The sequence below is a fragment of the Arachis ipaensis genome, chromosome B5 (genome assembly GCF_059453495.1).
Source record: "Arachis ipaensis isolate K30076 ecotype BB chromosome B5, ASM5945349v1, whole genome shotgun sequence".
In the NCBI taxonomy this organism is placed as follows: Eukaryota; Viridiplantae; Streptophyta; class Magnoliopsida; order Fabales; family Fabaceae; genus Arachis; species Arachis ipaensis.
The window spans coordinates 25,465,419-25,479,261 of record NC_142440.1 but is presented as its reverse complement, the minus strand read 5'-3'; the positions used below and the strand labels follow the sequence as shown (position 1 = coordinate 25,479,261).

At 32.5% G+C, this 13,843-nt stretch overlaps 1 protein-coding gene and 1 long non-coding RNA gene across 7 annotated transcripts; one reads left to right on the top strand and one right to left on the bottom strand.

Annotated features, from left to right (window-relative positions):
- Positions 1 to 2,075: 2,075 nt before the first annotated feature.
- Positions 2,076 to 7,575, top strand: LOC107643363 (serine--tRNA ligase, chloroplastic/mitochondrial). 4 transcript variants are annotated; one of them, XM_088487744.1, is made up of 10 exons: positions 2,076 to 2,516; positions 4,107 to 4,463; positions 4,665 to 4,758; positions 4,833 to 4,981; positions 5,068 to 5,160; positions 5,576 to 5,755; positions 6,138 to 6,304; positions 6,403 to 6,537; positions 6,629 to 6,722; positions 7,038 to 7,575. In XM_088487744.1, exons 2-10 carry the CDS (start codon positions 4,137 to 4,139, stop codon positions 7,308 to 7,310), a joined length of 1,512 nt encoding a protein of 503 aa, XP_088343870.1. In that variant the 5' UTR covers positions 2,076 to 2,516; positions 4,107 to 4,136; the 3' UTR covers positions 7,311 to 7,575. The 4 variants fall into 4 exon arrangements, with proteins under 4 accessions (XP_088343870.1, XP_016202465.1, XP_016202463.1 ...); XM_016346979.3 differs by having other exon boundaries at positions 4,581 to 4,758; XM_016346977.3 differs by having other exon boundaries at positions 4,065 to 4,463.
- Positions 7,576 to 9,393: 1,818 nt separating this feature from the next.
- Positions 9,394 to 13,347, bottom strand: LOC107643362 (uncharacterized). 3 transcript variants are annotated; one of them, XR_015883595.1, is made up of 6 exons: positions 12,867 to 13,347; positions 12,495 to 12,594; positions 12,356 to 12,414; positions 12,159 to 12,244; positions 10,678 to 11,348; positions 9,394 to 9,765 (listed from the first exon to the last, which is right to left on the bottom strand). It is a non-coding gene; the product is annotated as an uncharacterized LOC107643362 (long non-coding RNA). The 3 variants fall into 3 exon arrangements; XR_015883594.1 differs by lacking the exon at positions 9,394 to 9,765 and having other exon boundaries at positions 10,192 to 11,227; positions 11,311 to 11,348; XR_002362653.2 differs by lacking the exon at positions 9,394 to 9,765 and having other exon boundaries at positions 10,192 to 11,348.
- Between the last annotated feature and the right edge of the window lie 496 nt (positions 13,348 to 13,843).

Sequence of the window (13,843 nt, the reverse complement as noted above, 5' to 3'; positions counted from 1 at the left end):
AAATAGTGAATACTCCCTCAAGATACAATGAAACTAATGAATTTATTAGTTAGCAATAATAAGAAATTCTTAACTCTTTTAAACAAAGAAAAAACTCTTAATAGTTAAAATATACACTTGATTAGTGTCCTATATTGAAATAGCGGACAACGGATTTGCTCTGAGAGTTACTTGAAATTGGGTTGTTTTTGGGCTTGAACGTAAGGTCCAAAAGCTTTTGGGTGATTTGTCCAACGTCTTCTCCCGCGAGTATGAAACCGTTCGAGCTCATTTTGAGGAGGTGGGGATTTATGAGTGTAGATGTAGAGTTAATAACCACCTTTTAGAGTAGCTCCACCTATGATGGTGGATAACTGCTCCCTTTTGTTAGGGAGGTTGTTGAGATCTCCTTTCTAAATGAATAGGAGATATTGTAAGAGTTAGTTACTTATTCGGAAAAATAGGGCTATGATAGCGTCATCGAGCCCGACGTCTACAAGGTCAGGTAGGTGTCGATCAAGCCCTTATATGTTGATTGTGGTTTACTTACTTTGGGCCTAACTTGAGTAGTGAGCCAAGGTATGAACAATGCCCCTGCGAGAATGAACTTCATTAGATCGGACTCAAGCGTTTAGAGGTCGGGCTAGATTTATTATGGTGTTGATTTATCACGTCGGTTAAGTTGCCTTTCAAGAAGTTAGGACGGGTACTCGACGTGTTCGCGAATCCGAAACGTTGTGTCTTTTCAAAATCATTCACACGTTCCTTACGGTTACTTTGGTAACCGTGCGTGTCATAAATAGAGAAAGTTGAATTTACCAATCTGCCCCTAGAGTCTTGTATAAGCCCAATCCCTTTTTTCTTTTTTCTTTTCGCTTTTTCTTTTGGGACTTGACTTCATTTTCTCTCGAGGCTTTTCATTCACCGTGACCCCATTTTCTTTTCAAGATTTTTCTATCTTAAATTTTGCTTCAAATTTTCATTCATGCTTGTTCGAAGATTTTTGGAACGTTGTGTTTTGCTATTACGTGCATTCCTTCATTCGATCATTCATCAAGGTTGGTCTTCCTTTTTTTATTTTATTTTACGCAACCACGTTTCTTGTTGGATAATGTATTTGTGCTCTTGATGCTATTGTGTTTGATGCTTGTGTCAAAAAATTATTTCTTGATGATATTTGTGGGTGCTTTCTTGCAGTAGTCTTTCTGGTTGTTCTATAGTAGTATCCTCTGTTATTTTATTTACTTCTTTAGAAAGTCATTCTTCGGTTGAATGTGCACTATAAAAAAAATATTGAGTACCGTCGGATTTACCGTCGGCCGTTAGCGGCGAGATTTTTCGTCGGATTTACCGGCGGTAATAACGTCAAATTTGTAAGGTTTAGTAATTACTGTCGGATTCCAACTCCGACAGTAATTATTGGAGGGAAACGAAAATAAAATGGCACGTTCTTTACTGTCGGATTTATCGACAGATTTTTTCGATGGTAAAGACAATTAGGGAAACAATTCGTTTTGGTGACCGCAAAGTTTTACCATCGAAAAAGTCCGACGGTAACTGGGACATAAATTCAAAATGCGAACCCCTTTTTCCTTCATTCATATTCACTCCCTCTCTTACTAAACCACGAAAACCACTATCTCCTTCCCTCTTCTTCCCTCTCCCTTCACAATTTGACCTTGGTGGGATCATTGAACCATTAAACCAGTCATTGATCGGTTTGATTTTCGTAATCTTTAATTATTGTCAAAAAATAATTTCTGTTGGTCCTCTAGCATTTTTCAATTAATAAAAATGAGTTTCATTAATTTATTTCAAATACACTTAATTATTTTATGAGTTTTGATATTAGTAAAATTCTTTTAGGATTTAGCACAAAAATTTCAAAAGACCAATGTTTTGAAAATCGAATTGGACCATCCGGTTTGATCGGATTAATCAAAAACCGGTCACATGTCCAGTTCGATTGATATGAAGATTTGTTATGTAAAAAACCGGTTTAAAAATCGGCTAAATTGGCGGTTAATTGGTGAGCCGTCAGAATCGGACGGGTTTTTTCCGGTTCAGTAATATATATAAAGAAATTAGAGCTCCCCACTACCGAGACCCACCCACGCCCCTTTCTCTCTCAGTGACAAAAGCCCAAAAATCTATCCCTAACGAACCCAGCCACCATCCCATCGCCGAACTCTTCTCCTCCGGTAGAGGTTGCTGTCGCCGCCGGCGGGGACAGACCGTGGGTTGGGTCTGCTCGTTTCTTCTCGCTACTCCTCGCGTCGTCAAGCCCGAGGGTGCCATCAAGTCCGGACCTGTCCTCGTCGTCGTCGGCCGCTCTGAACTCGTCGTCGATTCCGAGGGTGCCGTCGTTGCCGCCGAACTTTCTGCTGCTCGACGTCGCGAACGTCTACTCAGCCCTGTTTCCTCGCCGTCGTAAACGTGCCTGCTTGGCCGTCTTCTCTTCGCCGCACATCCGTTCTACCAGTCGGCCATAACTTCCACGCGAACGACTCTGCTGCTCGCCCGTCTTCTCTTCTCTGGTAAGCACTCATCTACTAGTTCTTCAGTTGCGTTTTTTTTTCCTTGTTAATTTTTATATATTCTGAGTTAATTTTTATATGATTGTTGTATATAAATATTCTGACTTCTGAGTTAATTGTATGGATTTTGAGTTAATTGCATGGATATTTGATTCTGGGTTAATTCTATGGATATTGGATTCAAACTCGGATTCTCTGCTTATTTTCCAGGTTTTTGTTGTTTGAAGTTCGTTAATTGGATTCTCTAGCCCCTATTGAGTTTTGAATCTTTTGATTGCTTAGCAATTTGATCTTATTTGTTTATTTAGCCTTTCCAGTGATTTCTTGAAAATTACAAGATTGGTTTTTTGTTTGAGTTGTTGATTCTGGTTCTGATTTTTTTTTTATTTTCAGTTGATGGTGCTATGGTAACTAGTAAGCACTGCCTTGTTTATGTTGTTGTTATTTATTTAGTTTTTTTCAGTTTTTATGCTCTGAAATAAACTGATGGTGGTAGAACATGAATTTTTTTTGGACATTTATGTGTATTTTGATTTTTGTTAGATATGAATGTTGATGTTTAAAGTTATTTGTAAATTTTTAATGAATAATTTATTATATGAAATTGACAAATTTTAAATTTTATCATGTTAAAAATGATTGAATTTAAATATTTAAAAGTATATGTTAAATTTTTAATATTTTTAGTTTATATTTAATTAAACTTATTGAACTTGGGTTGACTCTTTGAACTATTAACCAGTTACTCCACTCGTCTAGTTCTCGCAACTTTGCTAATGACCTTTGGCCAATATTTGATTAACAGAACAAAATAATCGAATATACATATACAAATCATTATATTTAACACTCATGATATAAGTGTTGACTATGTTTTTTTGTTTGAAAAAAAATTTGACCAGCTAAGAATTGAGAGGACTCTTAGGCTAACGACAGAATTTATTTTGTACTTTTTTATTTTTAATATTGGATTAATAATGGTATTTTTTTAAATTGTGATATATTGTGGTATTTTTTTAAAATGTAGGATGATTTAATGTACGAGGTACAAATCGGACCGTTCGATTTTTAAGAGGTACGAAAATCGAACCGTTCGATTTTTAGGTATAAAAATCGGACTGTCCGATTTTTGTACTCGGACCGTCCATTGAAAAAATTAAAAAAATTTGGAGTACACAAATCCGATTTGTGTATTCCAATTTTTTTTAATTTTTAACACAAATCGGTGAGTCCGATTTGTGTACTGAGTCCGATTTGTGTACTCCAAATTTTTAAAAATTTTTAAACACAAATCGGACTGTACCTCCCATAGTTTTTAAAAACACCAAAAATTATCACGTTAAGGTATAACACTCTTTTTATTTCCATATCTAAATTTTTTAGCCTTTATTTTGAAAATCAAGTTTTTTTTTTTAAATAAAAAAGTTAATAAAGTAAAAAACAAATAAAAATCTATTCACTCTCAAATTAAAATAATAAAAATTATAAATTTAATGATAATTAACTCATTATTTACAATTCTTCTCACATCTGTTTTCTTGTTATCAGTGCAACAAACAACAACTAACATTTTGTTTGGATAAAATTGAGTGGGAGCTTCTGACCTAGACCCAAGACTCGATGAAGATGGGTTGTTTGAACGGGACAACCATCTCACTCTCATGCCTGAAACTCCCTTTCCCTTCTTACCCTTCTTCCTTCCAGAACGTTCCATTTCGCCGCACCATCAAGCCTCTCTCCGCCGCCCTCCAAACATCTCCCGCCACTTCACCATCAACCACCAAGGCCGAGGACCAAGGTGCGAGGTCTCACTGGAAGGCCGCAATAGACTTCAAGTGGATAAAGGATAACAAGGAAGCAGTTGCTGCCAACATTCGCAACCGTAACTCCGATGTTGATTTGGAACTCGTCCTTCAACTCTATGACCACTTCTTTAATCTTCAAAAGGTCACTCTTATTTCTTCATTCTCCATTATAATAATTTCCCCAAATTCATGTGTTCTGAAATGCCTGTTATTTCTAAGATTTACCATGCTTAATCATGTTATAGTATCATCTAATTAGATTAATGCAAAAAAGACATAGGAAGGGGGAAGAAAAAAGGATTTATGGTCCCAATTGCTCAGCTAATTGGTTTCCAGAAAGCAGGAAGTTGAGAGAGTGCGCGGAGAAAGAAATGCGGTAGCAAACAAGATGAAAGGGAAAATGGAACAATTTGAGCGTCAAAGACTAATTGAGGAAGGTGCTCTTGGCACCCAACTACCTTTGCTCTGCCTTTTAGGTCAATTCCTTAAGACACTCGCGTTTTGCATGCAGGAAAGAATTTGAAGGAAGGACTCATTGCTTTGGAAGAAGACCTGCTCAAGCTTAATGACAAACTTCAACTCGAAGCACAACGTATACCAAACATGACTCATCCACATGTTCCAATAGGTGGAGAGGATAGTTCTATGACAAGGAAGCTGGTATTTAGTTACTACAGTTCCTAAAAATTTAGCTTGTTAGTGCATCAATTATTCTCAAAATGTTAATGGATCATCTTACTTCTTAGGTTGGCAGCGCTCCAGAATTTAGTTTCCCTGTCAAGGATCATCTTGAACTAGGAAAGGAACTTTGCCTTTTCGATTTCGACACAGCTGCAGAGGTATACCTTGGTTAACTTAAGGCATTTCCTTAGCTATTATTTGCAACAGGTGAAGGTGAAACCTTACATACCGGACATGACTAGGTGTTGGAATCTATTTGCTTAGACTTTAGGATACTTGTTTTTCTGGGAAATGCAGGCATGCCTTTAAGGCTACATATTATCTCATGGGAAAGTAACCAGGGGTGGTGGTTCCATATATGATTTTAGAAGACCATCTTTGTTTTTTTCCATACTAGTTATTCTATGTGATTGTTAGAAGACTTCCTTTCAAGTGTTGCTACTATGATAGTTTATTTCTTATCTTCTATTGTAAACTTCGCATTGACATGGAACTTTGGATCTGGAAAAACAAGAAATAAATATATTCAGACTTCAGTTGTATGTGAGATGTATCTAATATGCTGTTTCACAGGTCAGTGGGTCAAAGTTCTACTACTTGAAAAATGATGCAGTTTTGTTAGAGATGGCCCTTGTGAATTGGACACTCTCAGAAGTGATGAAGAGAGGCTTTACTCCATTAACAACGCCTGAACTTGTACGGTCCTCTATTGTTGAAAAATGTGGTTTCCAACCTCGTGGAAACAATACACAGGTTTGTTAGTGTCTATTTTACAGAAATCTGCTTCTTACTCATCAGTTGCATTGTTATGACAATGGACATAAGATAAACAGCTGATGACAAATGTGTCATGGCAATGACAACCAATTTGACTGAGTCAGACAGTTTATAGGCTCTCAGAAAACATGTTTATTTTAGTCATTTCATCTTTTTCTTGTATTTTGTTAAGCATGGGACTTACAACTTGGTTGGTGTAGTAATTTTAATCACAATCGGGTCCAACCTTGTTATGCAGCAAAGACTTAAAATGACCATTGAGTTTTTCCCCCCAAGAGTCGATTTTTCATGTTTATATTTTTCTGATTGAGGTTCATAGCTTCTTTTGATGTTTCATTTTCATGCCAAAATTACACAGGTTTATTCCATAGAAGATAGTGACCAATGCCTTATCGGCACTGCAGAGATACCTGTTGGGGGTCTTCATATGGATTCTATACTTGCTGAAACTTTGTTACCCCTGAAATATGTAGCATTTTCTCATTGCTTCCGTACTGAGGCTGGTGCCGCTGGCAGTGCAACAAGGTAATTGATTGTAGAGCTGATTGGGTGTGACGAGGCAATTTAAGGATTATTAGTAACTTTTTATTCTAAAATTTCTAATTATAATTAAAACTGAGCAGGGGTCTTTATCGAGTTCACCAGTTCAGCAAGGTTGAAATGTTTATTTTCTGCCGCCCAGAAGACAGTGAACATTATCATGAAGAGCTTATTAAAATTGAAGAAGACATGTTCTCATCCCTTGGGTTACATTTTAAGTAAGAGTTACCACTTATGCCCAAGTACATCCTTTCTAAATTTTGACCATGATTTGATTACTATATTTGGTATGATTCTGTGTTTCTGCAGAATTTTGGATATGGCTTCCGAAGATTTAGGTGCACCTGCTTACCGTAAATTTGATGTGGAGGCATGGATGCCTGGCTTAGAAAGGTTTGGCGAGGTACTGCAGATACATTTTCCATCTGATAGGCTCATGATGCGTAATCTTTTTTGCCTCTTTGGTCTAAGGTTACTGCTTTTCAATTTTCATATTGGGAAATTTTCTAAATAGCCACAATGGCTGGTTGCACTAAGGTAACTGCTTTCTTTGGTGAAGAAAATGTTAGTGATGTAGACATGTAGTGAAGCATTAAGGTATTTAGTTAGAATTGGAAATCAACTTCTTGCTATCTTCCCCTTTGCAAATATAGATTGTGTTCCTTTTGATGTAATCTGCTGAGCCTTCTTTTACACCTCCTGTATGATATTATGACAGATTTCAAGTGCATCAAATTGCACAGACTATCAGAGCCGTAGGTTGGGAATCCGGTATCGCCCGTTGGAAGCGCCAGTTGCAAGCCCGAAAAAGTCTAAAAGCAATCTGGCTCCACCAAAGTTTGTTCACACACTAAATGCAACAGCTTGTGCAGTACCACGGATGATAATATGCTTGCTTGAGAATTACCAGCAAGAAGATGGATCCATCCTTATCCCTGAGCCTTTGAGGCCCTTCATGGGTGGGCGTAGTGTTATTTCTAGAAAATCTTGATACAAGGGATCGCGACATTTGCATCATTTGAAGGATTTTTGCTGTGGCGGCTTTAGATTGTGGTGGTAGATGAGTTCAATCAACTTCCTACATTATAGCCTTTGGACAGAGGGATCCTGAAAAACTGGAAAGAAGGCGGCAAAAATCATGCATATATTAATTAGTAATGTAGAAAGGAAGGAGTAGAACAATACTATCTCTGAAAATTAACTAACTATTGAACTTAAAAAATAAAGAAAAATAAAACATAAAATATCTTAAATCCTATACTAAAATCTGAACTATTGATATAAAATATAGTACACAACAACAATATTTTATCTCATTAAAATTGATATAAAATATAATAAATAGAAAATTAATATTTGTTTAATTAACAAGGAGGGTAGTACTTATTAGTTAAGAGCTTTTAAGAATGAGTCATATATACTGAGAAACAAATTTATGGGAGTTGATATCAATGTTCTTTAATTAATGTTACTTATTTATCGTATGCTATTTTTAAATTATACTCAAATTTTATTCATTGGTTAAATTCGTTCTTCAAATTTTTATTAAATCCAATTACTAAATTAGTCTCCAAATTTATCAACGTCGGTTGCGATCCTCCTTTCCCGAAGTGATTTGGAAGACCAATTTGATTTAGTGTAAATTTCGGAATTAATTTGGCTATTGAGTAAAAAAGGACTAATTTAACTATTAATGGATGATCATTTATCAAAAAAAAAAAAAAAACATAAATCAAGGTGACAATATTAAATTCTAGTTTAAAAATATTTAATTATGTTAAATAGATTTAATCATCAAAATAATTATGGAAAAATACAAACAAAATGTGTTCTCATAAATCGTAATAAAATCTTATGCTTAAATATTAAATAGCATATATTACATAATATTTATACCAAAATAAATTAGTATGAAACAAAGATAATATATAATATAAAAAATTTAATTAAAGCATAAAAGTATCACATTTCATTACTAATTTTACAAAAATATATTGTTTTAGTTTTGGAACATGATTTCATATTCGATCTTATCTACGACCTGAAACATGGTCCGAAAGAGTACATCGCAAAAAAAAAAAGACAAATCCGATAAAATACCGAGTCATATTTAAGGTTGGATCTTGGATGGGATCATATGCATCTCTACTATAGCCTCCTCTATTTTCGTACTTCATTTTGGGTGCGGCCCTTTTACCGTTGTATATTATAAGGTCGGATTCAAATCTGATACTTAAAACGAATGAGTAAGTTAATTATTCAATTAATTTAGATTATTTTTTTATTTATTTAAATTAAAAATATTATTTGTATACCAAAATTAATCACTAAAATTAGTTATCAATATATTTATGTATAAATACATGTGTGATTTAATTTATTTTCAATGTGTATTTATATTCTGACATGTATTTTATACTAATAGTTGATTTTGGTGGCTGATTTTGATATACACGTAGCATAATCTATTAACATTATATATAAAAAGATGACTAAAGAATTTTTTAAATCAAAATATTAATATAATAAATATAGCAAAAAAAAAAAAACACTACTCTTATATATTTAACAAACATAAATGACTAAACGTCATAATTATTTTATCATATTGAAAGCTAAAACAAATAAAAATAAAAACGATAAAGCATACACATGATATATGTGTGTAAAATTATATATTATTATAAAAATTTAATTTTAATAAAATGTTAGTATAAAACAATTTTGTACCTACATTAATCATGTAACACTATATAAAAAAATAACTGTATAAATAATTATTCAAAAAAATAAATATAGTCAAACAATTATGTAAAATATTTTACATTGTTAACGTATCAAAATTAAAGTATTATTATAAATTTACATATAAAATACATAATATATAGACATATAAATAGTTATAAAAAATAATATATAATTATAACTATATATAATTAAGTCAATTTATGAATCAATAATCTAAATTTAATATCGGCTCATTTAATATACCAAATAAAACATGTTTCATAATCAGAGAAAGCGCGGCATTATGCATAATGTAGATATAGATTATGAATGAAGGATCTCTCTCATCGAAAATTATTTGTTTAACTTAACGAATCAACGAATAAATGAATGCCACCATCAATATATTATTTGTATTCATCTGGCTCTAATTTTTATTTGTTCAAAATTTTCTTTCCCTTCCCACCTTTCCTCCTTAATGATAAGGATTGTATACACTCTGCTACCACACGCCTAAAACATGGTTGAAGGACGATGTATCATGTATGTATCTATCTAAGTCTACCTAACTTAGAAGTTAGAAGCATTTGCACTTGGTGTTTGACATATACAATCAGGTAAAGGATTCGAATACAATGCTTCTTCAGATCGAAACCTGTCCAACCCTTTTCTTTTTTGTTCCTGAAATGGGCCCTTTCCTCTTCCTTAAGAAGCCTTGCCTGTCCAACACCATATCAATCAAACAAACAAACAAAAATCACAATAAATAAAGATTATTCCCTTGATCAGCATGTCATATAATATAATCATAATCATAATTTGAGAGACCAGTTTGAGTGAGTTTTTAAGAGAAAATATTTTTTTGAATTACTTTTTTTAAGATTTTATAAAAAAATAAAATAATTTTATGTTTAGATATTTTATACAAAAAAATATTTTTATTTATTAATTATATTTAACATTTTAGACATAATAATATAAAAATATTTTTATATTTTATTTATTATGTGAAAAATATATTTTTTTTAAAAAAAAGATTTTTTAATAAAAAATATAAATTATAACTTTTTAAATTTTTTTTATTTTTTAATATTTTATTTTACTATTAGAAATTTACTAAGTACGCTAAAAATAAAAAAAAAATTTCTTTAAAAAAGATTTTTTTATCAACGTTCAAATAAGCACCGTGTGTAAGAGAGTCATGACTCATTTGTCATGTGCTGAAAAGTTAAAGACAATTTTCTAGATGCTAGACCACACATACATGACAAGCTGATAATATTCCCACCTAACCCCAAGTTGGAGACTTCTTACCAATGAGTCTTGAGATCAACTAGTTTTTATCTTAGTCACAAACTGATGAACTCAATACATGCCAAGCAGATGGGATCAAAACCAATAAATGCCCATTGAGAAATTTAAAACCATAGGAAAATTTTCAAGTATTACCTATCAACAACAATAATGACAAGTTGAAAACAATAATGTCTGGCAATAAGAAGTGGGGGAAATAGAAGAGTAGATTTACAATGAATGAGTACTAAAACAAAAAATCATAAAATCATATGAGGAACTTATCTAACACCTGAAAGAACCATAAATAAGATTAAGTATGTATGAATTGCTTATACCTTTTTTGTTGTGAAGATCAATAATTTTGTTTGATAGATTTATCCTCTCGGTCATTTTTCCCATTTGCTAGTTTATCAAAAAGGCGAACAACGGCTTTCTTGATAAAAGAGTGATCATAATCAGAAGAGAATTGTCATGGATGAACTAAATAGGGTAACTTCAATTGCAAAAATGCAAAATATGATCTGCTAACGAAGACACAACCTTACCTATCTGGAGAAATTGACCTTCCACGACTGAGAAAACCACGATGATAAATATATTAAAACTGTAAAACCTCTCTAAACTTCATATATCACAACCATAGAGCAACATAGTGTTATAATCCTTTACCTTGTTCAGTCATATGCAACTCACCACCATATATTTCCCCAATAGCAATGTATATTGGAGTACTTGAAGGGTATATCCTAGAGGAGTAATAAAAATTCCAACTTCTTTTGGAGTTAAAGGGCAAAGTCCTTTTAACCTTTTTTCAATAGGATCAATGTACTTCCACTTCCTCTTCCTCTTCCTCTTCCAATATCATCTCATCCTCTCCACCAAAATCTACAAATAAGCCGAAAAAATATTTTAAGGAAATGGATAGAGCAACATAAAAGTCAACTGGAGTTTAGGATTTAATTATATACCTTCCCCATTTGTTCAATTCGAGGAGAGAAACGAAGAGCTTCAAAACAAGTTTGGCAGCGAAGTTTTTGAATATCCAAAGGTAACTTGTTATTTGCCAACCGAGAACCAATTTTGGAAGTTCGAATAAACTAATGAGTTTGTCAATAACAGGTTGATTGCACAATATTTTAGGAATCAAGGTAAGTAAAATATTCACATGAAATTTTAAGTAGTATCAATAGATTTAAACTAATACATACTTTGTAAAAATCTCACATGGAAGCAATCTCATTCTCATAGTAATCCATACGAGACAAGCTTTTGAATTGAATCACCATGTATGTGTGTTTAGATTACCGTTTATAAACGGAAGTTTGTATAAAATTGATTTTGTAAAATTGATTTTATTAAAAGTAAGTTGGCGTGGTTTATGTTTGGTAATTTTTATTCAAAATTGAGTATATTAAACTAAATATTGTTTGGATTACATTATTTAAAATCACTTTTAGATAAAAAATTACAAAAAATGACATGAATTTAACTAATTATTTTATGTTATCTTATAATTTTATTTTAGATATTTAAATAAATTTTAATATTTTTTTAATATTTTCAGTACTCTAGTACTCTAATAGAATTAATAGAATCATAATTCAAACATATCAGAAAAATTGCAAACAAAAAAGATATCAGAAAAATTAATGATTTAATGATTTTTACATCATTAGCTAAAGAATTAATGAACCACTCTTCATCAAAGAGACAAAGATATCAGAAAAATTGCAAAGAAAAAAGGGACTATAAAATCTAATTATAAAAAAAATAGAGAGAACTTTTAACTGAAACATAATAGAAGTTGATCAGCTACCTATCGTCCTGCCAAAATGATTTCTTGTCAAGTTCCCGAATTACATGAGTGGCGTTTATGGTGCGAGCTACAGCTACCATACATATCTACAGCGAAGAAAACAAACTTTTAACATTAAAATTTAAAAACTAGTCCAAAACAATGGATATAGACTTTATATACAATCAAATATCAAATATTTGTATACGAGAGCTAACTCGAGATAGAAATGCATTTGGTTGAGACCTCCATTTGTAACCTCGCGATTCAGGATAAGCTGGATAAACATTCAACTTGTCAAGGAGTTACCAAAGAAAATTATACTTGAAAAGTTGCAACAAAATTTAGAATTCTTACTTGTATAATTAGGAGTAGGCTTAGTGCAGGGCAGAAAGCCATGATTTGGTGGAGGCTTCCACAGTTTCTTATAATCTGAATCCCATCTTGAATCATTCAACTGTAATAAAAAGAGTCAGAACACTGAAGTTGAAAGTTTTGTTTGCCATGATTTATAATATTCACCAAGATACATAACACCTCAAAATAGCTGAGAATCACTAAGCCTCAAAACAACTCAAATTTAAAAGGTTGAATGAGTGAAATTTAACCAACTTTAATTTGTTACTAACAGTAACAGTGCATTCTAATTCTTGTTATTAATTTGATCACATTCTCAGCATCCAAAGAAATCATAATAAATCAGCTAGAAAGGTTAGTAATGACAAAAACCTTGAAAGCAGCAAATGTAGCCTTGGATAAATACGGCGGCGCTTGCTCTCTCGTCCATCTTTGCGGATCATGAAACTGTCAATTTTTTTGAAATTCATTTAAAAAAAAGGGAGAAAATAAAATAAAAAAATATTTTGATCGCTAAGGATCAAACCAAGTACTATACAAAACTTTGCACTTATCCTTGATTTATTAGAAGGATAACACTAACAGGCACCGTAGAGCTTTTACTAACCCCTTTATAAACCATACTTATATTTAAGTAGCATTTGGTTCTTGTCATAAAAACAGAGATGGATAAAAAAATGGTGGGGACAAATACATGTCTTGACAAAAGCTTAATGTTGTCCCTGTGTCGAGACAAATTCTAAGATAACTTGTATACTTTAAAATAGAGACACGAGACATGTCTTGACTTGTGGGCAGTTTTTAAGCAAATTTCTGTACTATCTAAACAAATGGAAGGCAAATTTTTCTTGCACCACCACATACCCACCTGCAACAAAGTGCAAATTTGCATTCAACTTGACAGGCAAAAAGGAAAAAATGAACTATTGATAATAATTGTAGAGAGTAGCAAATATATTTATTAAAAAAACCAGAAAAAATTGATGGATATTAATAAGCATATGACTGATTTCTGCAATTGAAAGTTCAGTAATAAGATGAAAACATAAAATTAAAAGACACTATAGCCAACTCAAAATCTTAATGTATTAAGTTAATGGGTCTCTCATCTTATAAACTCCTCACTCTTCCTTGCTTTCTTTGATGTGCGACTAACTTCATGCACTCCTTACACTTGCAATGAATCAATGCACAGTTACTATAGTACCAGGGTATGCTAATATACATGTATGAGTTACACTTAGCTAAGTCTAACTATTCATCTAGTATAACTAACTAAACAGCTTCTAACTACTTCTAATTCTAACTGACTGAGCTGGCAGCTGAGTAAACTACAATCCCTCAAACTA